The sequence below is a fragment of the Neopelma chrysocephalum genome, unplaced genomic scaffold (genome assembly GCF_003984885.1).
Source record: "Neopelma chrysocephalum unplaced genomic scaffold, ASM398488v2 Primary Assembly neopelma1_96710, whole genome shotgun sequence".
NCBI classification, from domain to species: Eukaryota; Metazoa; Chordata; class Aves; order Passeriformes; family Pipridae; genus Neopelma; species Neopelma chrysocephalum.
Window position 1 is genome coordinate 1,375,984 of NW_020925354.1, and position 25,945 is coordinate 1,401,928.

General features: G+C 37.6%; 2 protein-coding genes across 6 annotated transcripts in view; both read right to left on the reverse strand.

Annotated features, from left to right (window-relative positions):
- TMEM267 (transmembrane protein 267) overlaps window positions 1–13,929 on the reverse strand; it is a 28,585-nt gene extending 14,656 nt beyond the window's left edge. Inside the window, exons 1-4 of one of the 5 annotated variants that reach the window (XR_003538500.1) lie at window positions 13,794–13,929; window positions 11,479–11,664; window positions 9,161–9,542; window positions 2,537–3,004 (exon numbers count right to left, since the gene is read on the reverse strand). Coding sequence is in view for 4 of the 5 variants with exons in the window: in XM_027709235.1 (XP_027565036.1) it covers window positions 2,669–3,004; window positions 9,161–9,484 (660 nt within the window). In the remaining variant the exon portion in view is untranslated. The other 4 variants (XM_027709235.1, XM_027709232.1, XM_027709234.1 and 1 more) reach the window with 4 other exon arrangements.
- Window positions 13,930–14,429: 500 nt separating this feature from the next.
- CUNH5orf34 (chromosome unknown C5orf34 homolog) lies at window positions 14,430–24,389 on the reverse strand. The gene is given in 15 exon segments (XM_027709248.1): window positions 14,430–14,719; window positions 15,451–15,491; window positions 16,285–16,377; window positions 17,086–17,168; window positions 17,819–17,989; window positions 18,295–18,364; window positions 18,580–18,671; window positions 19,439–19,580; window positions 20,822–20,917; window positions 21,508–22,103; window positions 22,106–22,156; window positions 23,499–23,588; window positions 23,868–23,995; window positions 23,998–24,244; window positions 24,384–24,389. Coding segments are annotated over 15 exon segments (2,100 nt in total). The 3' UTR covers window positions 14,430–14,525.
- Between the last annotated feature and the right edge of the window lie 1,556 nt (window positions 24,390–25,945).

The following is a 25,945-nucleotide window of genomic DNA, read 5'->3' on the forward strand; positions in this document are numbered from 1 at the left end:
CCACACCTAGACGCCTCTCTCAGAAGGAGTTTAGAAAGCAAGAGGGTCCCTTCTGTGCCTCCTGACTCAGTGAGGGGGGGACTTTCTAATAAACTTTGTCTGAAGCTCCCACTCTGCCTGTGACACACAGGTGAGACAAACACTTTTAGTTCTCCTTTGTACTCTACTCTGTCTACGTACAAACTACAGCAATATATGCAACATCTCTGTTTACTTTGAAAAGTTGCCAATGTCAGCTACAGTTGCCTGAATGTCAGGTTGAGGTGTGAGACTGCCATGTCTGTTTGGAAGGAAAGAAGTCATGTATCAGAAGTGCTTGCTACTTTCCTTAACACATCTCCAAGTGGTGTTCACCCATTGCTGTCGTAGAACTGGTGTAAGAACATGACCAGAAAAAACAGCTAACAATTATTGTAAAAACTCACACAAAAATAGCTAGAAATATAGAGAATGAAAATATGTGGTTTTAAACTACTGAAGACATCCCCATTAACTGATCCTTAAAAATAGCTAGAACAGTACAGTACCAATCTTAAGGACCACTGGTGGACATATAGTTACCAAAAATGCTAGAGCTACAGTCTAAAATTGAGAAAGTGAAATTCTCCACTTTGCTCCTATATGCATTTCCCTTTGCAACAAATCTGGATAAAGCACAAAATTATACAAATATAATACCATGAAACGAGAATATTGAAAATTTTCTACACGGACTTCAGTGTTCACTCCTTGCACCAAATATATTCATTACTGGCGTTCATAGCCTGCAGTTTAAAATACAGGACAGAAGTAAACAAATGAGCAGTGCTTCTCTAGTAAACCATCATGCCTTTGGATAAAAGACAGTTCTTGCTCTGAGGGCTCTAAAGCAAGACGTTTCTTATGTTGTTTCTGGAAAACTATAAGAGACAGAAATCCATGGCATGAGGATAACCCTTTAAGAAATGTTCTGCTTTTCCAATCTTTGTTCCAAGAAAGAAACCTTTTATTCATTTTATAATAAAGGCTAAACTGTACTGTCAGACAAGTTCGCATTAGCATACATTTCTAACGTGAAGAACAAACAGTGCAGAGACTATTCTTTTGGTGGAAAGACACATTTTAAATGGGTAAAACATTTTCCATAATTAGCATAGTGTGCTGCAAAGTGCCACAGAAGGTCTCTTGTACTGATTAAACCAGTCATCCCAATTAATAATTTGCTTGGGGGCTTTTTTTGTACTTTATACTAACATATATTTACAAACATAAATGTAGTATTGCCACAGCACCTAACGTTGTCACCCCTTGGTAACCTGGCAACTTAAGGTCAGCACATGCTACCCTATATATGCTCTTCCACAAAAATAATCCCTTTTGACAGCTAGTCATCACAAACTGCAGTAGTTAAGGTCCCATTTCTTTAATGGGCAATAGAGTTCAATGAATAAAAATATTAAAAATTAGTAATAGACATTCTCGGCTTGTACTTCATAAACTACACAAGAGTCTAGACAGTCTTATCATGTTAGACAAGACCAGACAATTTTTAATTTGGGACTTTTTCTGAGAAATTCTGTAAATGAACACTGAATAGTCCACAATGCAAAATACTACTTCATAAACCTGCACCATAATAACATTTTCCTCAAGGAACTGATTTATGAGGAAATTTCTATTTCTGTATAATAATAATAATAATAATAAAAATAAAAATAATAATAATGCATTTTATTTAACGATTATGAGGATGATATTGCACTTAATGCAAAATTCCATTTACAGGTACAGTAAGACAGTAATGTCTTTAAGCAAACACATTTTGAGCAATTTTTATTTTCTTCTATCTTCCCTAAAGCTTATGTTTTACTATAATAAATGTTTGCCTTCACACAACCCTTAAATACTTACTAAAATTCCTTAGTTTCAAATTCAATAGTATTCATAATTAGTGTATTTTTAAAAATTAAAAACAATTTGGTCAGCACATCATAATACTATAACCAAACTGCCTTCTCTTTTCTAACCACGAAGCTAGTAATTATCTGCAAATTTACTACCAAGCAACTATAGAGGAACAGAATTTACTAAAACTCTACATGATAGCAGGGTTCAAAGAGGTGCATAGACAGCTGCACAGTGTGAAATACAGACAGTGTTTCTTTTAAAACAGTCCAATATAAGAGTCCAGCGGGACTCTTAACAAATAATTAAATTCAAAAGGCTAACATTTTTTTTACAACTACCATACACTATTAAATCCCCAGTAACACTTAGCATTTATATAGTACTTTACATTTTTAAAGCGCTATACAAATACTATCTAGATTGAAATATATTCTCTAAAGGCAAAATACAAATCCAAAGTGAATGGTGATCAGAAGAATGGCACCATGACAATAAAATGCATGACAGTAACGCAATTACTACAGAGAGAGACTAAGAACTTTATAAATCAGCTAGCTATGCATGAGCTATCATGGGAGATCACATGCTTAACAAGGGAAATGTACAGATATAAAATTATCACCATTCATTAAATAGGTTGTATGACAACAAGGGTAACTGGCTTCACAACCTTAAAATGCCTAACTTGGGAAGGTGTAGGAAACAGAAAGAAACCCCTTCAATAATAGACAGCCAGGTTATTTCAAGAGATAATACAAACAGCCTTTAAAAGCCATCATTCTTACACATCAATGTGGATTCCATGTTTTATAGACATTAATTCTCTAGTGCCTGTTAAATACATGATGAATGAACACAGATGAGGTAAAGATGCTGTAATTGCCACATACAGCCAATACGGCAAAGGAGGAGTTTTTCCAAATGGGCAGATCCAGAGGCCATGACGAATCCCGTCACGGACATGATGAGAAGTCCAGGATATGAACAACATCCAGGGAAGAAAGCACCATGAGTCCTTAAGCCTGAAAAGGTGCATAATAAACTTTAATGTCAGAGCCACAACGGGAATCATGGTAGAACAATGAAGAAGTGGTCTCCGTGGAAGAGTCAGAGCAGCCTGCAGGAAAGAAAAGTATAATAAGGTTCATGGATGTTTACAGGTGTACTGTCAGGTGACTAAGTGGAAGTGCAAAGAAAAACCACTCCTTTTCACTACAGTGATCAAAACTAACAATATGACTATTTTATGCATGAGAGCTGTGTGCTCCCCTGTCTCTCTACTGTATGATATGAATCATGCATCCTACTACCCATTATCAACAGCAACACAAGGAGGGAGAGGGATGAGGTATCCTACTTGTCATACAGTCATATGGTGCACAGGAACTTGTATAATCTGCTGCACTGACTATTTGTATTTAATTTCAAGATAATTAAAAGGAAAACAAGCAACCAATACACTTGAAATATTTAATATGCTTTACTTGAAATAAATCATATGGTTTAATGGCATTTATTTTCAAAATCCATTTTGTATTTTACTACAGTTAGCACCTGCAAAGTTGTTTCAGTTGCACAATGTTTAAAACAGAACAGTAATTTTCAGTACAATAAAAATGGGATCAAAGTCACATGTATTTTGATTGCCTTGAGACAGTCTTCTTCCTGGACAGGCAAAACAAAGTTCAGAAGCCCACATTTGAAACATTTGTGACTGTTTTTTTTTGTATCAACAATTTGTTTAACATTAACTTAATTGAAAGCCTTATATTTATTTTTAATCTAGCTAGTGAGATTTGATTTAGCCATTTTAAGAAGTGATAATGTAAATTTAATGTACATATTTCAGAAAATATCCTGTGGATGTACTTACTAGCAGCAGCTAGAACCACTGCCACAAATTCAAACACTGTAAAAAAAATGTAATAATATCTTTAAAGATACTATTGACAAATAAGTGACAAATAAGTAGATTCATTTTTCTGTAAGCACAGGAGAAGCAATAGCACATTACTAAAAGATCTATACAGGTGCAGATACTGGTGAACATTTGGAAGGACTGTAAAAGGCACCAGAGATGTAACTTGACAGTGTATCTCACTGTTGTATTGAACAATCCCTCACTGTAACTAATGCAGAAAGCAGAGCATTGCTAACCTGTTCGGTCTTTGGTTGTGTTTAATCGTTGCAGAGTTCAACAGCAGGAGTACCTGGCAGTGGGACTCTGGAACAGCTTCATCAAGCCTTCATGCACAATTTAGACAACTGCTTGGAACCCTGTCTTCTCTGTAAAGGAAACTTTGATGTAGCTGTAGCTAAGTAGTACAGAGATGGGAAATTATGGACTACCTTGGATTATAACAGCCTCTGCTTTAAACAGAAGCCAACAATACAAACCCTGCAGAAAGCTTTGCCCTATTAGCTTCCCACCACATGCTTGTCCCTGACTCACATTCAGGTGATGGGATTAAAAGTCTCACAAACTGTCTCAACCATTTTCAACTCTAATGTTATGGACCCAACTCCTTTAAGTTGGTTCAAAAGGCGTGTTTTCTACAACTTAATTTCTGTTTCACACAAGCAGATTGTTCACGGATTAAAACAGAAAAATCTTGCAATGGTGAAATTGTTTATCACCTGCCCTGCAAAGAGTCAGATTTTTCCCACTGTGAACAAGAACCTCAAAAGTCCATACTAGCCTAATTTTGAAAAAACCTGGATAGTGATACATTTTGGCAGATAGCCTTGTTATAAGTCGTAAATTCAAGAGTGGAAGTTTTTCCTTCCCCTGCTCCCCTGTAAGAGAAACAGAGTTCGAATAGGGAAGGGGGAAGGGGATCAATTAGCCTTACAAAAGAACCTAGCTGGCCAAGCCACATTCCTAGCTAATGGCCCATCAGAGGCTGGGGGTGGCTGGCTCTTCCCAGAGAGGAGAGGGGCTGACGGCCGAGAAAGGGACTGTGTCCGGGCATTTCTGGAGGAAAAGCCTGGGAGCCAGTCTTTCTGGTTTTCTTTTCGTCCTGGTGAGGCCTGACCACCGGCCTTGCGCCGCCACTGCCTCGTGACTCCAGCTGGGACCTACTGGGTTTTCATCGGAGAGGTCTGTGCTTGCTGGGAGAGAAGGGGAGAGCCTTGGAACACCGTCATCTCAGAACAACAGTGAGTCCCGTTGGGGGTGGACTGCTTTCCCTCTGCCCTTCTCCCATTGGGGGAAGGGTCTCCGTTTTCCTTTTCGGCTTCTCCTGCAATCCGAGACCACCCCCCAGACCCCCTCCTCGCGTGGTGACCGCCAGAGCCCAACAGCGCCCCCTGCAGGTCACCACAGGGAACTGCAGGCTCTGCACCTCCAGCGACCCAACAGCGCCCCCTGCCGACCGTGATTAGAACTGCGCTAAAAGACAGAGAAGTATTCAGATTTTTTCTTTTGTTTGAAGGGAACTTCTGGGTACAGGACCATTGTTCAGTTGTTTTTATGTTCTGTTACTGTTCTTGCCAATATACATATATCTTTTAATAAAGGGTTGTTATTTCTTCTGTTTTTTTCCGCACTTCCTCGATTAAAGCACCTTAATTTTAAACTTACAATTGCTGAGAGAGAGAAGTTTGGTCTATCTCATACCTCATCCTCTTTAGCAAACATTCCAGTCTCTTCAGACTGAGACAAGCCTATTGACTGATCTTTATTTCTGCACTTTGAAAAAATCAGTAGCAAAGTCTAAATTAGTCTTTTTCCTCTGCCCTGTTAATGTTAGGTACCAATAGCAACACGGTAAGTAAGGATATTTTTAATGTTACTTACATACCCAGTTTAGCAGTATTGGTGCCAATCTTTATCCAGTTTTCGGAAGGTGAGGCTTAAATTTTTTTCCTACAAATTTTAGAGGGCAGGGTTGTTCATACAGCCACCTGTGTGTTCAATTTGAGCAAGACAAAGCCCTATTTTATAATAGCAGTACAATTATTAGGCTTCTGAAATGCTGTGCCCAGCAACAGTTGCTCAGAATAGTCTGTTTCCAGTTTTACATTCTGTGACTAGAGGAACACTTACATCCTTGAGTTGCCAAGCCCAAGAGACAGATAGGTAGTTCTGTTTGGCAATATAAGCAGTTACACTCTCCTAACAGGCAGATTTGTTTGCATTTAGAAATCAACAGATCTTTAAAAAAAATTAATTTAAGTTAGCACAATTTTCTGCCTTAAACTGCCTGAAAAATGTTGCAAACAGAATTTATTCACAAATGACCTTTTCCATGAAATGAACCTACATGTTCAATCAGGTGCAAGATGATCTGGAAGTTCCTGCTCCTCCAGCCCCTCTCACGCACTGCAATGAGCAGCTGGAGACAGGAGACAGTAATCACACGCAGGAGAACTGTAACACCATGGATGTTAAGTCACCACACAGGCTCCCTCAGGCATATCCTATGACGCTTCCCAAGCCTGAAGACCTTATTTTATAGTAACATATTCAGTGTAACATATATAGTTATATTATAGTAATAATGTGAACAATACAGTGTCATATTCAACACTATATTATTTGTGTTTGTGCAAAGCTTATTCTCCAGTTCCAGAAATGCCCCTGTGCAGCCCAGGTTGGTCAGCAGTGGCACATTAACCAGCTGTGTTATGTATATTTGCTGGTACAATCCTGTTTGCCACCAACTGCATTTTCTACACTTTCAGAGTCTTCAGTAGCAATACAGCAATTTCTGCAAGTCTGTTCTGCAACATGAGTATCTGGGCTATAATCCTGGGGGACACTGGGAGCAGCCTCTCATTCTGTATCAGCAATCCTGACTGATGACAGGCTGCAGTACCTATCACCTTTAGGGTTAGTCAATGAAACAGATTCTTCAAACAGCTATTCCTCGATCCTTCTACACTCCTGCACACAGTACAAAGTACATGGAACACAAAAAACTACAAATTCCAAGTAGTGAAGTTCTTGTAGATTTCATACTTGTTGCAAAAATAATGTGGGAAAAAGGGCAGATCACATGGTACTTGGTACACAAGTATTTATTAAAGCAAACATATAAATACTACAGGTGACTATTTAGCTGAATAATCCAGAAAAATAATGATGGCCATGAAAAACAGACCAATGGCCACACAATCCAAGTAGTGAGCTGCGTCAGCAGGAACAGAAGTAGGTGACTGGAGTACTGTGAAGGTAGCAAGTGGAGGCAGAAGGCAATACTGCCTTGCGCTGCACAGAAAGGTTACTTAAAGAAGTTAATCTGTCATCAGATTTAAAAGTGATGATAAAGAGCTTTATAGGTAATTGTGTAGAGTAATGTGAAAAGTACTATTGTTACAAATTAGTAATAGTGGTGTGGTTAGTCATTTAGACTTCTTAATTGATTAGTAATGTGTTGCATAAGCAGTAAACATTGTAGTGTCATAAATCAATTACTGTCAATCCTGCAATTTAAAGACGAAGAATGAGACTGTAACTAACAAATACATAGTAAAAAAGTATCCCATGAAGTAATAAATTACATAGGAACTAGCCTGAAATTATGACATGAAACTGAGAGGTGCATCATATTAAACTGAGGAAAGAAAAATCACACATTACATCAGATCTAGCTTGCCAGACAGCACACTGCAGAAAAGTTTATGGGGATTACATTACATCACAAACCAAAGAGACTGATGGCACTGCAAGAAGACGCAAAACTTGTAACAGGTGATTTTTTTTCCTTTTTAAAAAGACAAAAGTGTTGTATCTGTGTGCCACTGAAAGGAATTAATCTATGCTATTTGGCTCATATGAAGTCTCACCTAAAACACTACTCATGGTTTGGGACAGGACCTTGAAGATAATTCAGGCAAAAGGCAATCCGGAGGAGAGGAGAAAAGCAGTATGTGGTTTAGAAAACATAAATCCAGCCCTGTACAATTTTTTTTGAAATTTATTTTAATTGAGAAGAGAGTTTTTGTAAAGCATAATGGCTTTGCAAGTTGTAATTCTGTTACTGCTCTAAGAGTCAAGGGACCTACCCTGGATATGTTTTACAGTTTTTTACATTTTTTTTTAAACATCTTTTATTAGCCCAGTAAACATATGGAAAAGGAAGGAGTTTGTAGGCAAATTACTTTGAAAAACCCTTTGGACTTCTTGTTTTTTCCTTACCTCAGCTAAATAAATTTGGCTACTGAAAGGGCTATGATTCTACTGTCCACATGGTGTGTTTCTGACGTGAAAAACATTTTTGAGGAGAGCAGAGAAATTAGCTGTCTTTTGCAGAAAAACCTTAAAGAATAAGAAAACAAGATCTAAATGTCAACAACGGTAGCCTGGATTAGAAAATGAATTGCTAGCTGCTTGGGAATTGAAACAACACAGGAACAAATTAAGTCAAGAAATTACAATAATTTACTGTGTTTCAGATACACAAACGTTCTCCATCATGGAAAGTGTAAGAATATTTAACCTTGCCTCACTGAAAGCAGCAAAGAGACAGGCCACCTCCCAATTCCATGATACAGTTCAATACTCAACTTTCCAAACAGACATTGGTGAAGAGAGACATCTAGTGTTCACAATTAAGAAAAAAATACTGGTAATCATTTCAAATGCAAGAAGCAGCAGTACAATTTCAGTAATACCTTCTAATAGCCAGTCATTCATTACTTGCATTTACTGATTTTAAAACAAGAAAATAAACATGAGAATAATTAAGGCGTTTAAATTCTATTCCATAATGTTAACATTATAGGATCCATTAATCAACCAAGCTGAAGAGTGGGCATAAAGAGAACAGAGCCAGGCTCCCGGTACCCACTGACAGAGCAAGAGGCAATGGGAATGGACTGAAACACAGGAAGTTCCTGGGAGGGAACACATTTTCACTGTGATGGTGACTGTGTATGCGATGCAAACATATTACTCAGAAAGACTGAATGAAATCAAACAGCAGCTCTATCATCTACTTTTTAGATAGTTCTGCCTCACATTTCAGATATTTCTAACCCTTACTGTAAACAGAAATGAAATAATCCACTTTATACACAAAAGAGTTCAAGGCAACACTTAACTTTTTAACTTGGCTAACAAAGCAACTACATGATACACATAGGATAGCATGTACAGCTTTCAGAACTCTTTTTCTAAATAGCAGAAACCTAACAGTAGAATATTTTTATGGCTTTTAAAATCATAAAACCTGCATATAATTCCATATATCTAACTTTAGTGTTTAGGACAATAAAGTAAGCAGTGATGAAGAAATAAAAGAAATAAATTACTGATCTATTGACTTACCCTTAAAGAGAGGGATCCAGCAAGAAAGAAGTGGTCCACATCAATGACAGAGGCGAGGAAGCCAGCCAGAGTGACCTCAGTGAAGTCACTTTTCTTCCTGAGTCCAATCACTATGGCCCAGGACCACATTCCCAGTATACCATGCACTGCATTATCGGAGAAGGCTTGGAGCCACTCATTTTGCTGAATGAAGGAAAACTGCAGAAGTCTGTCTGCTATGAAGCAGAATATCCCCAAACCTAGACTGGAAATAACTGAAGCTGTGCTGAAAGTCTGGAGAAGAGCGTGGGCCTTTTCAGTCTCAGATGCCATGACAAAAGCCATGTCACAGCACACCAAATGTCATCAGGATACACACTGTGCATTGTCCTTTGTATTGTCACTTGTTCTGGAAATGTCAGAGATCAGAAAGAAAATTATAAAAGAAAAAATCCATTAGCACAAAGCATTTGTCACAACTAGAATTGAGCATAAAAAAACCCCAAATTCAACCTTTGCACTTAATATTCCTAGGGAATTTTTAGTTTCAGTTAATTTGTTGACTTGAACACCACAGCTCTGAATTAAAACACTTGTCCTGTTTTAATTAGAATGAGCACAAATAACATGGAAAGTTCTAACTGCACTTACTGAAAGATTAAATTTTACAAAGTAATTTGAAACACGTCTATGATAATACATTTCAAGACTCCTTCTGGTCTTAAATACATGACATTAATTGAATTAAATACTTTACAATGTAACAACAAAAGATTACTCAATATGGAGGATTCCTAGGACTGATGCTCAAAAATCCCAGATCTCTCTATGTGACAACTGTTAAAACTGAGTTTTTAATCTATAATCCAAACCACTATTTTAATTTACATATTTTGCAAACATATGTATTATCCCCCTGGTACACTTCCCTAAGCAACTCCTTGTTCAGTTTAGAGACTGGGACGTAGAATAAGCCTTAAGAAAACCAGAACCACTTAAATATCTTCACTATTTATCATAAACACAAAAATACAACAACCATTCAGTCAACCAAAGTAACCAAAACTGAGTGCTTACAGAGGAAAACTACATATGCTTTTCCTCAGTATGTTCTCCAGCAGCAAATTCTGCTGTTAGTTTTAGGACTGTTGTCTGCCACATTACCTTCATAACTCCTCTTTTTGCAGAGAAAAAGAAAAGCAAATTAACTAATCTCAGTCATTTTACTATTCAAAAGTTGCTGTTTGAAAATAATGGTGTTGTTATTTACATTAATAATAATTTTGAAGTTCTTAGAACCTATTTATGTTCTATGAACATATGTTTTATGAAACCCTCTGATAAGAAGTGATTTCTTGGGAATAATTACTTACCTTAAGTAATTAACACCTCAAAAGAAATTCCAAAAATAATTAAAGATCTTAAAGATCTCCATCCCATTCCTCCCAAACAATTATAGGATACCTGGATTACAAAGATACAATACTCATTTACGTGATAACATTAAAAAGAACACTTTTGAAAAAAAAGTCCTCATGTTAATGAAGTATTCCCTAGCTTTGTTACGTTAAACATGCTGAAAAGCTGTCTTTGAAGGACAGTACCAATTCTACCTGTTCTAACTGCTATGCTAGTCTTTTTGGGGAGCCATAGGGATAGACCACAGTTTTGAAACCTATATCCTATCTAAAAATGGATTCTTCCCACGAATTTGCCATTTTTGTGCGCTACATTAAACCTTGATACTCTGTCTTCATATAGTTCTATTAGGTAAACTTTTATTCTAAAGGTACTTTTTGTGAGTGTATTAGAATTCCTCTGAAAACGAATAACAACGTTGACACGTAACAGTTTATGATTTTAAACATATCATTTATTGTAAGTCTCGGAAAATATAAGATGTTTCTTCCAGATTATTTCCATGCCTGCTTATTGTAGAATTATCTGCAAGACATGACTGCTGGCATCTTTATAGGAAAAAAAAGCCTGCTGAATCATTTCTGTGGAAAACATTAAAAAAAGAGAAGAAAGCATGAATAATATATAGCCTTTGTACAGAGATGAAAAAAGTAGGTCAAGTTTAGCATCTGTTAACCATGACTGTGCCTCTTGTGAATGAACATGTAAACACAAAATATTTCCTGAAACACTCTAAGTGCCATTTTCTGGTGGATGACTTAACAGTACATTTCTGAATAACTTCCATTTTAAAGAAAAAATGGTGATCTCCTCACAAATGTTTCTTCTATATAACCATCATGTCAGATTGGATTTCACTTAAAATTACCATATAGTCTATGTAAGAATCCAATCTGTGCAGAGGTGATGCAGCAACATACCTTTAAAAAGCACACCAGTATTCAAAATCAAACTTATCCTGGGACTAGGAGGACATATTTTTTTCCACTGCAGGTGCCTTATTCCAGTAGCAGATGTGGTCTCTGCCTCAGAGTTGAGCCTCTGTGCTTTCTGAATCCAGTCTGTCCAATCCAAAGCAGGAAATACCAAACACCATTTGTTCCATCCTAAATAACACAAACAAGGCAGCAGTAAGACTGATACTACACAAAGCTCTTCAAACGTTTTACAAAACACACATGAAATCTGAACAATAGTAAAAAAACCCAGAAAGGATAAACATATATTTAATTAATTCATGAACAAATATAATTGAGCTAAAAGCAACTTCCAGCTAGGGCTCTGAATTGCTGTTAAAGAAAGCAGGAAAAAAAGACCATAAAACAAGAGAAGAGCACACATAAAGACAGAACACAATAATAATGAAAAGATAATAAACCCCAAAGTGGTAAACTCAGAAAAGAACACTTCCAGTCTTTTAAGTAACTGCCTTTCAAAAATATAAAGCAATCTATTTTAGCAGATCCCTTCTTGTGCCTGAAAGATTCCCACCTAATGAAACATTTATGAGTCACAATCGGGGATCTATTTTTTAATTTCACCCCGTTACCAAGTGGCCTTGGAATAGATAAACAGAGACCTAGAGATTGAAACAGCAACAGAAATCTGTGTCAATTTGGTGTTAGACTTACACTGTTTTGCTATGGATAGTATTACCATGTGCATAAAGTACACAAGACAAGTAACACTACAGACTTTAAAAATCCACAGTGAGTATGATTTGAGAATTATGTATCATGAAATAAAGGTAATAATGCCAACTGGACAAGAACTATTGTATGTGAATGGGTTTCTTTCATACAGAATGAAAAACAGGATGCAAAACTGGCTTCAGGTTGACCTCAGTGAAGAGCCATGTCCAAATGTTTTTAAACAGCCTATTTCTACCATCTTTTTAGACAAAAATATGTGTAAAAATCAAGTCCCATTCCCAGGCACAACGACATTAACTATAAATATTCTGCAAATCAAGAGTGAAATCAGACTAGAAAAGGCAAAACTCTGTTCAACCAAAATAATCTCTAAAATGATAAATTTAATGTAAACCTAGAAACACTTTTTTTCTGAAATGATAAATTTAACGTAGAACTAGAAACTTTTTTTTGTCCGAAAAATTATGATTTCCAAGCTGTTTACAAAATATCACAATAAAGTATCATATGTTTTTCTATCCTATAAATCTCAGAAAGCATATTGGTGGAATATACATTCCTGTTAAACCATAAAGTTGGGAAATAATTCACACAAGAATGCTTAAACTGGGTGGTCAGTCCAGTTAACATGCTGAGGGGAAGCTTTATGTTGGTTCTACATAAAACACAAAAGCTGACAGAGTAACACTGCCTAGAGTTGTGATTTCTCGTGTAATTTTTATATGAGATAAAGCATTATACATAATCTCTGCCTATGCCCTCAAAATGCAATTTTGCTGATATGTTTAATGTAATTTAAGGAAGTTACCAATAATACTTTAAAAAATGCACAGTTAACACTTTAAATTACTGACACAAGATATTTACATCAAAACTGTAAATATGCATTGGGGGAAAAGAGATGACACTAAGAGGCCTTTCAACTCATGCTGTATGAGCAAAACAAAATTCCAATGGTTAAAATTATCACTTAGAAATACTGCTCTCCCAAATTTTTTCTCCAGTTTTGCAAGATGTTATCAGGTATGGGAAAACGTAATGCATAAAATGACAGAATCACAGAATCAATTAGGTTGGAAAAGACCTCTGGGGCCACTGAGTCCAACCTGTGACCGAACACCACCATGTCAACCAGCAGAATTATTTGGACTTTATGCAAGAAGTCAAAAGAATGTAGTCCCTTAAAACTCTATTATCTCCTAAAAACTCTAATATTCGATATTGGATGTTAATTTATATTAAAAACTGCATGATGTAGAATAACCATTTAAGACACCAGCTCAAACCTTAAGCATATTAATTCATGGAAAAGGAGATCCCAGCCTAAGACAATTTATGAAGATCTGGCAATGCAAGTATTTTTGGGTCAAATAATTATAATCCATTATTGGGGCTGGAGGGCGGGAACGGACAAAAGCCCAGAAGGAACCCGTAGGATTTACCAAGATGCTGAGAAATTAACTAAATTTAACCCAGCAGGAAATTAACCTGAAAATCCGGAGTGTGAGGGGAGCCCGGAGCCCCCGAGGGGTGACGGGACTGGGAGCCGCCGCCGCCCGTGCCCAGCCCGCCCCGGATCCCACCTGGAGCGCGGCCGCGGCCGCCGCCATCCGCCCCCTCACCCCATGACGGGAAGGCGTCCCGGCCGCTCCGATCCCAGCAGGAGCGGAGTAGGAAGCGCGTTAGGAAGCATGCGTGGCCGCGGAGCAGCCTGGGACCCCCATCAGCCTTGTCTCCTCCCATGCCCGCCCCGCCCCGGTTATGAGGGAGAAGTTTTTCCTAGTGGGGGTTAAAAATAGTGTTTGGGTGTTCGTGCTATGGTTCGTTATAGCGCTGGGAGAAAAGCGTCTTCTGCCCTGATAGAAATTATTTATTTACTAAAAAAAAAGAGAATATAAAGCATTTGGGAAACATTTTATTGGACTTCTTGGTGTAAGCTTCTGAATAAAAGCACGTTTTTACAGTTAAAACTGCCTATCCCTATTCTAGTCAGTTCAGCAGTTCACTAAGTTGTTCTATAAAATCAATTGATTCAAACACAACTTCATACATTTAAAAGCAGCGCGGTCAGGTCAACCATGATGTATTTATACTGTGCTCTACTATTTCACCAGTTCTCTTTGTCTATACCAAATACACCACTGACACTGTTACTGACATTACAGTGGCAGCTTACAGACTTCACGGGTGTTACAATGGCATCTTGAACCTGTGCCTTCAGCCTTCCTTCCTGTCGTCCCTCAGAGCTCCCTCAGACACAGCTGGGACAGCTCCCATGAGGACACGGAACACAGGTCTTCATCTGCTATGAGGCTTCACTTCCCAGAAGCTGCAAGCAGAGATTCAATATCCTGAATGACTTTAGAAGTTTTCTCCAAAGCTTTCAAGACACACCCGACACTGAGTTCTTTTGATTCACTCCTGCTTTCATTTTTTCTGATAGCAATACCAGACTGATTGGATTTTGCAGCATTTTTCCTTTCCAGAACATTGCTACTGTCTAATAAAACTAGTGTTACTTTGTTAAGGAAAAAGATCAAACTCTTCCTCCTAATGAGAAAAATAATTCTGCATGTCTGTATTTATCATTCTGCATTACAAAGTCTCACATTTTGTAGCATGATAATTACATATAGCCAAAAAATAAAGAGGGTATATTACTTAAAATGTCTATAACATTTATATAAAAATGTCTTTTAGACTTCAATTTTTCCAGGAGTTACTTTAAAAAGAAAACCAATGTTACACTGCAGTTTAACAGTGTGCACTTTTCACACTAATTGAATTGTACTATGGTTTAAAGACAATTATAGAGTGGCTTTAAGCAGATTCAGGACAGTGCACATTTTGAGCTGGCTGAACACAATAAAACAATACTAAGGTAGCTGATAAACAGAAAGATACTGTACTGCAGCAACAAGCCCCAAGGCAACTGCCTTCTCTGTCTTTCAAGAACAGATCAGCAGATGACTCTTAGCAAAACTGACGCAACAACCATTAAAGGGCTTTGTTTTTCAGTGACTTTTTTATTTTGGTGCTGTAATGTAGAAGTTGGACAAGATAAGTGATAAAACAAAAATGATAAATAAGAAAAAGAGGTAATTTTAAGAAGTGAGTAAGGGAGTAAAAGAAAGCAGGAACAGGATAGAGAGCCTTTGATGATGTAAAGTGAATATTTGAACATACAGATGAACAGCAGAATATAAAAGTGAAAAATCTTTACAGCTTTCAAAAAGACACAATTAAATCTCTGTATTTTTTCAAGCTCAGCATCAGCAGACCTGTCCAAAAAAATAAAGGTTATTAAACTATTTAGTATAATAAAAGGTTCTCAAAGACATTTTATATTTCAGATTTTATTTAACAGTTTCCAGCAATACTGAAAGTTGGATCAGCAAAATCCAAGTGAAAAATGAATGCTTTATTTCTGTCTTTCATACCACTATTCAACGGCTGACATTTATTAATCATTTGTGTTCCCAAAAATCAAGGCTCTGCTCTAAGAATAGTCTCTTGCTCTATGTATCTATAAATATAGATACAATTTTCATTTCATCAGCTATAAAATGTATCAGCTGAATCTGCTATAATTTAAGTAACAAGTACAAGTGTAATTGATGTCAATTAACACATTTTTAATACCCAAATGTGTTTGCATGTTATGTCAGTAGACTTCTGGTCAGTAGTACGTATTAAGAAGGGCAAATACATCAGCAAGAGATCCAACTGCTAAGTTCAAAATTCTGTTTTGAATTGCTTGATGTTCTGTTAAAAGACACCTTCCTTAGTCTAGTTTCTCCTTTTTGCCTTGCAAGATACTATCTCTGTAACATTAATCCTCCTTTAGCCAAGTCACCATAATTCTGATATTTACGTAAGACAGGCTCAATGAAACAACGTCCACCTGGAACCCACCTAACATTTCAAAAACTGAATCAAAAATATAAAACCATACAAAATAAATGGTCTTTTTGACTATTAGGAAGTGCAATTATAAAATTCACAGTTTATAATATTTTTGAGTTTTGTTTTCAACATTATTTATAGTCAATCTTTTAGGACAATGATGAATACCAGTTTTCTTTAGTTACAGAGTGTGCAGTATATTCAGCAATCTCTTTCCTTTCACTCAAACTTCTGCACCATTCTATTGCTGTTCTGATGTACCTATGTTAATATGAAAATTCAAAAAAGCAGTTATTTATATGAAAAAGAAACTATTAATTTAAGCAAAAAACTGAAGGTGTTAAGCAATACATTTGGATCTGAAAGAAAAAGCTATGATTCAAAATCTAGCTTTTTCTCTAGTTTGCCTTGTCATTTTTTGATTCATATTTTTTGTCCAGAATGTCCTTCATATTTAGATTTATGCTGTTACAGAAAACTATAATAAAGCTGTTATAATTTGTGATGAATAGTGTGCAAGTGGTTATTTTTGTTTGTGAATATCTGCTTGCTGAAATGCAGCACAGTAAGCTTCTGATGATACCCATAATAGGCTGTAATTCGAGCAAGGAGATTACAGAAAGTAATCTGCAGGCAGAGGTCATTATCTGTAATAATGCAAAAATTGGATAAAGTGCTGTCCAGTTTTATGTACCAGCTCTACATAGGACATTGGGGTTTCTTCTTATCCACTGAGGGAAATGCCAAGTTGCAGCCCTAGTTATTTTTCTAAAAAGACATTGCAGTAACAATTATGATGTAATCAAGCATGCAGTGGCCCTGGGTCATACAGGTCCTGAATCTTTGCCAGACGTAAGATGGAGCTTTTATCATTATGTGTTTGGTTCAGCCCTCCCAGTATACTGGCAGTAAATACTGCTTGTTCATTTAAATGGATTTGTACATTTAAATTGCTTAAACTGTTTATACCTTTCATAGACTCCAGGATGACTTATTAACTGCTCTACCCCATCAGGAGTAGTTAACTTACACCAGCCTATATCTTCATTTACCTTAAAAGAAAAAAACATTACAAGTATTAATTTTCTGCTGCAGTCTGAAGACGAAAAAGCAAGTACAATTTGCCAACCTAAGAATTAAGTATCTATGAACAATCCAGTTCAAACACTTATAAGTTTATGCTTTGCTAAGGATAGAATCTGGCACACAGTCTTAAGCTGTGCCAGGGGAGGTTTAGGTCAGACATTAGGAAGAAGTTCTATACAGAATATGATTAGGTATTGGAACGGGTTGCCCAGGGAGATGGTGCAGTCACTGTCCCTGGAGGTATTTAAGAAAAGAATGGATGCGGCACTCAGTGCCATGGTCCAGTTGACAAGGTGGTGCTTGGTTACAGGTTGGACTCGATCTCGGAGGTCTTTTCCAACCTAACTGATTCTGTGATTCTGTGGTATAGTCTGCTATGACAAATGCAGGGGAAAAAGGCCTTAGCATAGCTCCAAAACTTGCTTTGTGCTATTCAAGAATAAATTACTTCTAACAGTGCATAGAAATGTCTCCGAACCTGTAGAATTTTCAATTCTTTTTAATTTTTGTATTTTATAGTCATCAGAACTTTTGCTTCATTTTCTCATTGATTTCTTAGTAACACTTTTTCAATTAAAAGTTTTAAGAATAGTCCTTCCTCTAACTTATGAGTTACCTGGATCTCACTAGAGGAGGAGCTGAAATCCCAAACCACATTCAGGGTCAACCCATCCCAAAAAGCAGCATGGACTTTATGATCTGAGTACACAACGAGTCTTCCCATGTTGGGAATAATCTTTTCATACAGCAAAACTAGCAACATTTCTCATCCATCTGTCTCAGGCACCTAGAACCAAACAAATACATCAAAAACTTGAGGAAAGATTACTTACATCACTATAGCTGTTTGCATATGGCCCAGATTTTCAATTCACTTGTTTTTCCCCAATTACAACCAGCTCTCTTCATCATGCAGTTTCTTTCTGCTTCATAAATGTAATTTTACAGTGCATGCTTTTGGTTCCCAAATATCTACCTTCTGATCTGTGAGAATACACTCAACATTCATTCCTCCAGATTTAGTCCTATTCCCTATAGTATGTATAATCTTCCCTATAACACTGAAAGATTAATAAATTTTCAGCTACATACCACTTTCCAGCAGCAGAGATGATAGTTATGACTTAATAACAGTTTTGTCGTGCAGCAATAATGAAATATTCTGAGGAGAAAAAAACCCAAACAAAATATTAAGCATTTCATTCTTATTATGTCTTCTAGGCAGTTAGGAGCTTCGTTTTTTATGTTTACATATGTCCTCAGTGCTAATATAAATTCCTTTAATTTTTATACTTAATGTAATAATAAGTGTTACATGTAATTTTAACTCCTGTCCTTTCTAAGTCAGAAGAATTAATGTAACAAAGGTAAAGTTACTTGGTTGCCTGAGTAATAATGGAGGATATAGAGTATGGATTTCCTGGTACATCAGGAGGAAGACTGTTCGCTGAATACATTTTTTCTTCCACCTGCTGTAGAGCAGAAAGATGAATTAGTTACAGGTACCATAGCATGAAAACAGCATTAAGAGCTTGCAAGTCATGAAATTTCTAATCTCCCAGAATGAAACTATAATCACATTTAAATCTGCGCCCGAACAACTATCTCCTCAAAAAGTAAAAAAAAAAAAAAATATTCAGCTTCTCTGCACTCAGTAAGGGCCAAGAAGTTATCTTATCAGAGTAGACTGTAGTTCATTACTGAGTAACAACGTCTGACTATGAGTTAAAGGCTGGGTTTGAAGAGTACAACGCTGATCCTTAACTCTGCTTTAAAAATACAAGGCACCACATAAGCACTTGAGAGGATTTCTGCTCTGGGGAAACTTAGCAACAGGAAGACACAGAGAGGCAAAATCCTTTCTCCAGCACTGAACAGCTGGTCTTGTAGCAAAGCCAGAATGTATCTTCTAGGTTCTGTCTCCATACAGTAGAAAACACTTCCAAATACATAAAGATTAATAATCAATATGTTAGTTTAAAGACTAAACTTCTAAATTAGCGACAAATGGTAGTAGTAGTATCTTACTCTTGGGTTTGATAAAATAAATGTGACAGTGAATAAAATTTTCCTTATTGTGTCTGTAATTTCCAAAAATACTCCTTCTGAAGCAGAAGGAGTAATCTCATTTTTTTGTATGATCGATGGCTTGATACAGGCATAATTCACTACAGACTGCATAGCCAAATGTATTAAAACTAAGAAAGGTGCTAAGTTGAAGGGATTTGGAATATACTTTAAAATAGCTTTATTCCTTTTTTGTTCCTTTTTGGACTGCATAATGTATGAAATATTCTCCAAAAAATGCTCCCTCTGACTTGAAAAATGAGTCATCACCAGGATAAATTTCTGTGATGTTAGTCCTACCATGGATAAATCTAAGAAAAATAACATAATTTTTAACAGGTATTTAAAATGCTGTTTCACTAGACAAGCAAAACAAGTTAGTACACTTGAAGAAAGCAATAAGCAGAAACATATTTTCAGCAACTCTCATGTGAAAAAAATTTCATAAAGAGTGAAATGTACCAACAATTTCTTTTAACACAGAAGATGAGCATTACCAGGGCTGTTTCTCTGCATGTGTGCATGAGGGGAAGGATTTAAATAAGCTAATCAAAGTTTTTTTGTGTGTTGAGGTAAACATCTCACAAGAGCTGCTCATATCACTGACCACAAAATACAGTGATTCTGAAGAGAATAACCAAGTTTCTTAGTAGACCAGCCCTACCTAGTGTACACAGAAAACTGTCAGACTGAATGATTCCTGAACAATCTGAAGCTCAAAACCACACTACAGCTGTGTGTTTCTCATTAATGTCAATGGTCTTTTATCTGTGATCATATGCTATCTTCGAGCCTAAAACCCACTTAATGACCCAACTCTGTGGTTAGATGCCTGGACTTAGGAGGTGGGACAAAAGAGTTAAGTGTGGCTACTCACCATACTTTCAAAGAAAAGAGGTTTCTGAGAAAAAAAGCTCTGAAGTGCTGCAAACATTTTGTTCAGATGAGATGAAAATTTAGGAATTACACTAAGAAAAATGAAGAACACTGGGCAAAAGGATTAAAAGTTTCAACAGCAATGATGCTTTTATCAAAGACTCTTAGATGCTGATAGCAATTATAACCATTTCAATTTGAAAGAGCATTTAAAAGAAAAAAGTCTTTTTTTTTAACCATATGGACAAGGTGACTAGCCAGGAAAATCCACAGTTGAACTGCCTACAACATGTGAATTATGGAGGTCACCAAGACAAACATTTCTAAAGCATTAAATCATCAGTACCAAAAGGAGCACTAAGTAATTTGCAAAGAAACCAAGTACCATGATTGTCAGTGAAATCTGAGGGAACTCCAGCTGTCCAATAAACCTTTAAGAAATCAAATCATTTCTTTAGAATCCTTAAACATAGTTTCAGATTCAGACCTGGAAATACACTGTACTAGAAAATCTGAAGTCCAATGACAAACAGGAGAAATGAAGAGACTCTTACATGAAGATTGTCTTCAATTTTTCAAAGAGTGGTAAATGGACAAAGTAAAACTTTTCATCTTAAAGCTTAATTCCCATACAAATAAAGTCTTCCAAAGATGACACATGTGATTTCCTACATACCTATAAAAAACACCCTGGCACCATACAACTTGAATTAGCTGAGGGCATGAATAGTTTTCAGTGTCTTCATTCTGAAAGAAGTCACAGAAAGTCCACCTGTGTAAAATGCAATAAAAGTCTCACTAAGTCTAAAGGTTGGTTGGTGTTTTTTTTTCTTTTGTGTGTGTGCTGGTAATCATTTCTGTAACTAGAATTGATGCATGCACCTATTCAAAAGGAAGGGGCTGCATATTTTCAGAGTCCTCCAATTCCTTAGTTATTCACATTAGTTACCAAATTAAACTTCTCAACCCTGCAAATGTTTTTATTTTTAGTGATGCTGACAAAAGAACATGTGCCACTGACCCAACTCAGAAGTATTTTCTCAAAAATAAAAAAAAAAACCCTAACACCTGTGTACTTTTTCCACTATTCTCTTTTCCTTTTATATGTTTATACAGCATGTTAGAAAAGAGAATTTATTTTTTTTGTTCTGGACTAATTACTATAGTTTCATTACAGTAGGATACAGAATGTTGATTTCACAAATGTCATGTTTGAAGAAGATTCTAAAAAACCCCCAACTGATAGTGATTTTAAACTTTTTCTTTAATAGCTAGAATTCAGTTATTTCCCTAGAGGCTGAAGTTCCAAATTGCAAAATTGTGAAACACGTTAACATTTACAGTGTAAAGAGCTTAAATCACCTGTGTAAATGTGGGGCTCTGCAGCTGAGCGGCAAAGCTGTAGGTAAACAAGAAACTGATTCATGTGTTTCAGTGTCTGTTAAAACATCAGCCTTGATAGATGTATGGTTATTTTTCCCATATGGCTTCATTACATTCTTAACAGTATGTAAGTTACAGAACATCAGTGCCAAAGACAAAGGATATTTCCATTCTTCTGGACAGGAGGAAACAAACACTGTGTAACTCGTGTATTCAGAAGAAAAACTGGTGTAGAACAAAGAGTCTCCATCTCTGTCTCCTCAGTCCTTTGGTTTGGTTGGTTCTCTATATTTACCTTCAGCACAACCATGTTTATTTTTTTTATTCTCTATTCTTGTTTGTTTCAATGACATTTCTGTAACAGAGTTACTACTTGGTTTTCCATGCTGATCTCCAGTTTGATAGTCGCTGTACTTTTGAAAGGAGCGTAAGGATGCTGCAGATGACTGGCTGACTTTGCATAAGAACTCCACTGTAAATTCTTGCTGCAATTCTGACAGGTAAAGGTGAGCATAGCCATCTACAGATGAGATCTTCACACTGCCATTGTCTATACATCTTGTCAGACCAGCTGCCCAGCTGTTGCAGGGTCAGGCCATCTAATTTCTAAGATATCACTGAGAAGAATCTAATACAAGAAAAAGAATTGGAATGTGCAGCAAGATAAAAATGACCTGCCTTTCAGAAATTACAATGGAGAATTTACATTTAAATGAATTCAGTTATTCTGCAAGGTGATGTATGACATGAAATGTTGCTCTGTATTTATTTGCATATATGAACTCAAGAAGCAGCAAAATATCTAACCTTCATATCTGCTTCCTCCTGTTCTAACAAAGTTCTATCTAGCAATAAGGTTAAAATTTAATAATAATTCATAAAGTAGTGAGGTCCAGGGGAACTGACAAGGCACAACTACCCATAGACTGTATGTATTTCCATTTCCAAGAAACTGCTTCTTAAGAAACACTGAGGAGAACGGCTGAACTATCTTGTACATGTCAGTTACTGGCTGAGTTCATAAAGAATTGCAAAAGGACCCTAAAAAAAAAAATCAATGACTAGACAATAACACTGCAGATAAAAATTCAGTTGGGATAAACATAATGTGATATAAATGGGGAAAAGCAGCCCTAGCTTTCTATATAAAAGAATGGGCTCTGAGTTGACTGCTCCTGTTGGAGTTCCTCCAACCAGGAATGAGATCTTGGTATTATAATTGTCAGTCCCACAAAAACATACTCAATGCTCAACAGCAGTTTAATCAGTGTATTATATGTTTGAAAATTCTAGGAAAGGAACAAGAACAAACAGAAGATATAATGATAACACTGAATATGTATTCACAGTTAACCTGCACTTTGAATACTGTTTGCAGTTCTGAACAGGCCACACCACTGACAAGATCTCCCTCATCAAGCTGTCTAGAGATGTGGATGGTTAGAGTGGCCAAAGGAGATCCTAAGCACACCATAGTAACAGGTTGTTTTAAACCTCAAGCATGATCCCAGTAATGCAGTACAAGTGGTTTTGTGCCCTGTGGCACATATATAGTGATACCGACTGACAGTGTTTAAGCAGCTAAGCATTAGCATGAAGTGTTTTACACTTCTAATGAAGTGTCATCTACAAGTTATAAAATTCGCCAGATTTACCAGTTGTCTTAAGACTCCCACACCGGCATTCAGTGGGAACACCAGAGGGATGCTGATGAGGAGTAAAGCTCCCAGAAACAGTAAACTGCTCTCTGGATGGACGTTCAGTCTGACCTAGAGCAGTCATTCCTGCAGAGTGATGCTCTGCCCCATTCCTCTCACAGGCCCCAGCAACAGTCTCACATAGGTCCTTCAATGGGGAAACAATGGAATACTGAACCTGACAGCCGCTTGGAAAACACCATCCTATTTCACTAGGTCTTTCCTGAAAGGTTTCTGCTGCCAAAATGTAACAACATAAAAACCAGCTCTCACCTTTTTTCTCTCTGGAGGTATAACCCGAGAAGGTAAGTACGGGCGAGAAGAAAACTTGTTCCGGAAATCTACAGCTCGTAGAAGTTGTTTCTGTTGCAGTGTGGAGAAAAACAAAACCACCCTGTTACGGGTTTTTATATGAGGAGATAACATTTTAAACTAATTTTTTACTTATCTTTTACGGAGCTGATCTAAGAAACCCTCTCCACTTTAGAGAGAAAAACAAGAACTTTGTGCTGTGACTCCCCTGGGCCGCCCCGTGCCCGCGCAGGGCGGCAGCCCCGGCACTTCCATCTCAAAGAAAGCTTCCTGGGACAACACAGGGAAGAGGTACCGCTGCCCTCCCCAAAGGCGATGCTCGTCCCTTACCCTGTAGGCACTGACGACGAAGGCGACCCGCTGGCAGGTGGTCTCCGCCGGCTGGAGCGGGTGGGCGGCGGCGGGGAGCACCGCTTCGTACAGGTACTCGCAGCCGCACGGAGACAGCAGCAGGCGTGACCCTCCGCGTAATGCACCTCCACCGAGTCGTCCCCGAACAGCACCAGGACGTCGAGCTGGGACCACACGGGATCGGCCGGGGCCGACTGCGCTCGGGGCGAGATGGCCCTGCCGGTGAACGGCGGGAACCGCGGGGCAGGACGGGGGCAGCGCTGAGCTCCTCCCGCGCTTCTCCCAGGTGAGGTACCCGCAGCACCCCACTCGCCCACGGAAGCTTCACGCAGAACTGCGCTGCTTCTCCCGCCTCCCTACGGACCAAGCCAGCGGCGTTCATTCCTTGCCTCCCCACATCGGAACCTCTGGAAAACTAGGAGGCAGGCTGCCCATCTACAACATACCCCAGAGACAGACTACTTATAAATAATTCTCTAGTGACTGCTGCTTTACATTCATGTATTCGCAGGGCAGGGAAATTCAACCTGTGTAATTAGAACTGGGTAGCAGAAGTCGTAGCTGAATAGGCAAGGTCTGAGTTCCTAAAGGACAATTTTAAAATTATGCCTAGCTGCCTTTTTGGAAGATTATATACAACACCCTCCCTCCCTAATACTTACAATTAATCAAAGCTGGTTTAAGTGGATTGACAGTTTACAGCCAAGTGGCAATTCATTATTGATCCCCATTCAAAGCACTTAATAAACAGAACTGAAGATCCACACTAGAGCACATGGTCTTGCTGTAACAGTCGTCCCTTACCTACCTATGGAGGTACAAGTTTCTCAGATCAGTGAAATCATGGATGAAGCGCGTTCAGTACAACTTTCCATTCTCAACAGCTGTTTTCCCAGGTGAGAGTACATCAGCATCCAGTCAAGTGGCTGCAGGCACAGCCATGCATCAAAATACCCTTGTTCTATTTGCAATACTCTTTTTAATGAGTATTATTCTGTACAGTACTTGCCTGAAGCAAGTTTCAAAGTATATATTGGGATTATGAATGAGTATTGAATATTAGTTTTTATTATGGGTGATACACTGTATTTTCCTGACAATTTCACTGCTATGGTTGAAACCTTCACCAAAGAAACTGTGGAAGTAGGTCCCACAGACTGAAGTAGAAGTGGCAAATCAGCAATCCAGGGTACTAACAGTGTACTATCTTCCCTGGCTTTTTGTTGGAATGTAATTTTCTGTTCCTGTACACTATTACCAGGATGCACAAGCATAAACTGGATGATTAGGACCGCAATTCAATCAGAGCGTAGTTGCAAACTTGAGCTATCAGTAATAGAATGAGTTCTGTGCAGTAGGAAGGAAAGGCAGAATGTGATAAGAAAGTACTGTCTCAGAGAGAAATAAAGATTACTATTCAAAACCAGACCAAGTGTCACAAATATTCAGTGCCATAATGGATTACTGTATTGAAAAAAAAATCCCAGCTCTGCACAATTTGTGATACCTGTGATACCTGACATAGTTTTGTTTCTTTCTGTAGTGCTACAACTAACCTAAAACCCAACAGTCAAAACCTAGTGACCATTTGTTTTCCTAAAAAAAAAGAAAAAAAAAAAGGCCAGTAGCAAGACCTTCTTTGTAGGAAACTACTGAGAGTAAGTGGACTTCATTTCTGAATATGAAAATCACTCAACAGCAAAGCACATGCAAACCAGCAACTCTGGCAGCCCAGTCTGAAATTAAACAAAGTGTGGTTTTTAAATACTAAACATTTCTGTTAAATCACAATTAGATTTTTCAGAGTGGGAAATATTGTGCACTTTTACTGATCTGTGAAGCTTGGTTCTCCTGTTCAAATTTGAATGTGAAGCCTGTTTCTTTTCGGAACCACTGCTAAAGAAGCTTGCTTCACATCTCCCCCAAAGTTTGCTCTCCATGCTTCTGTGCCTTCGCTGGTTTACCATTACACCATAAAGCAAATCCACCTTTTTAAGTGGTTATATATTTGCAAGGCATTGTTCAGAAACCTGTAGATGAGAAACATATACACAGCA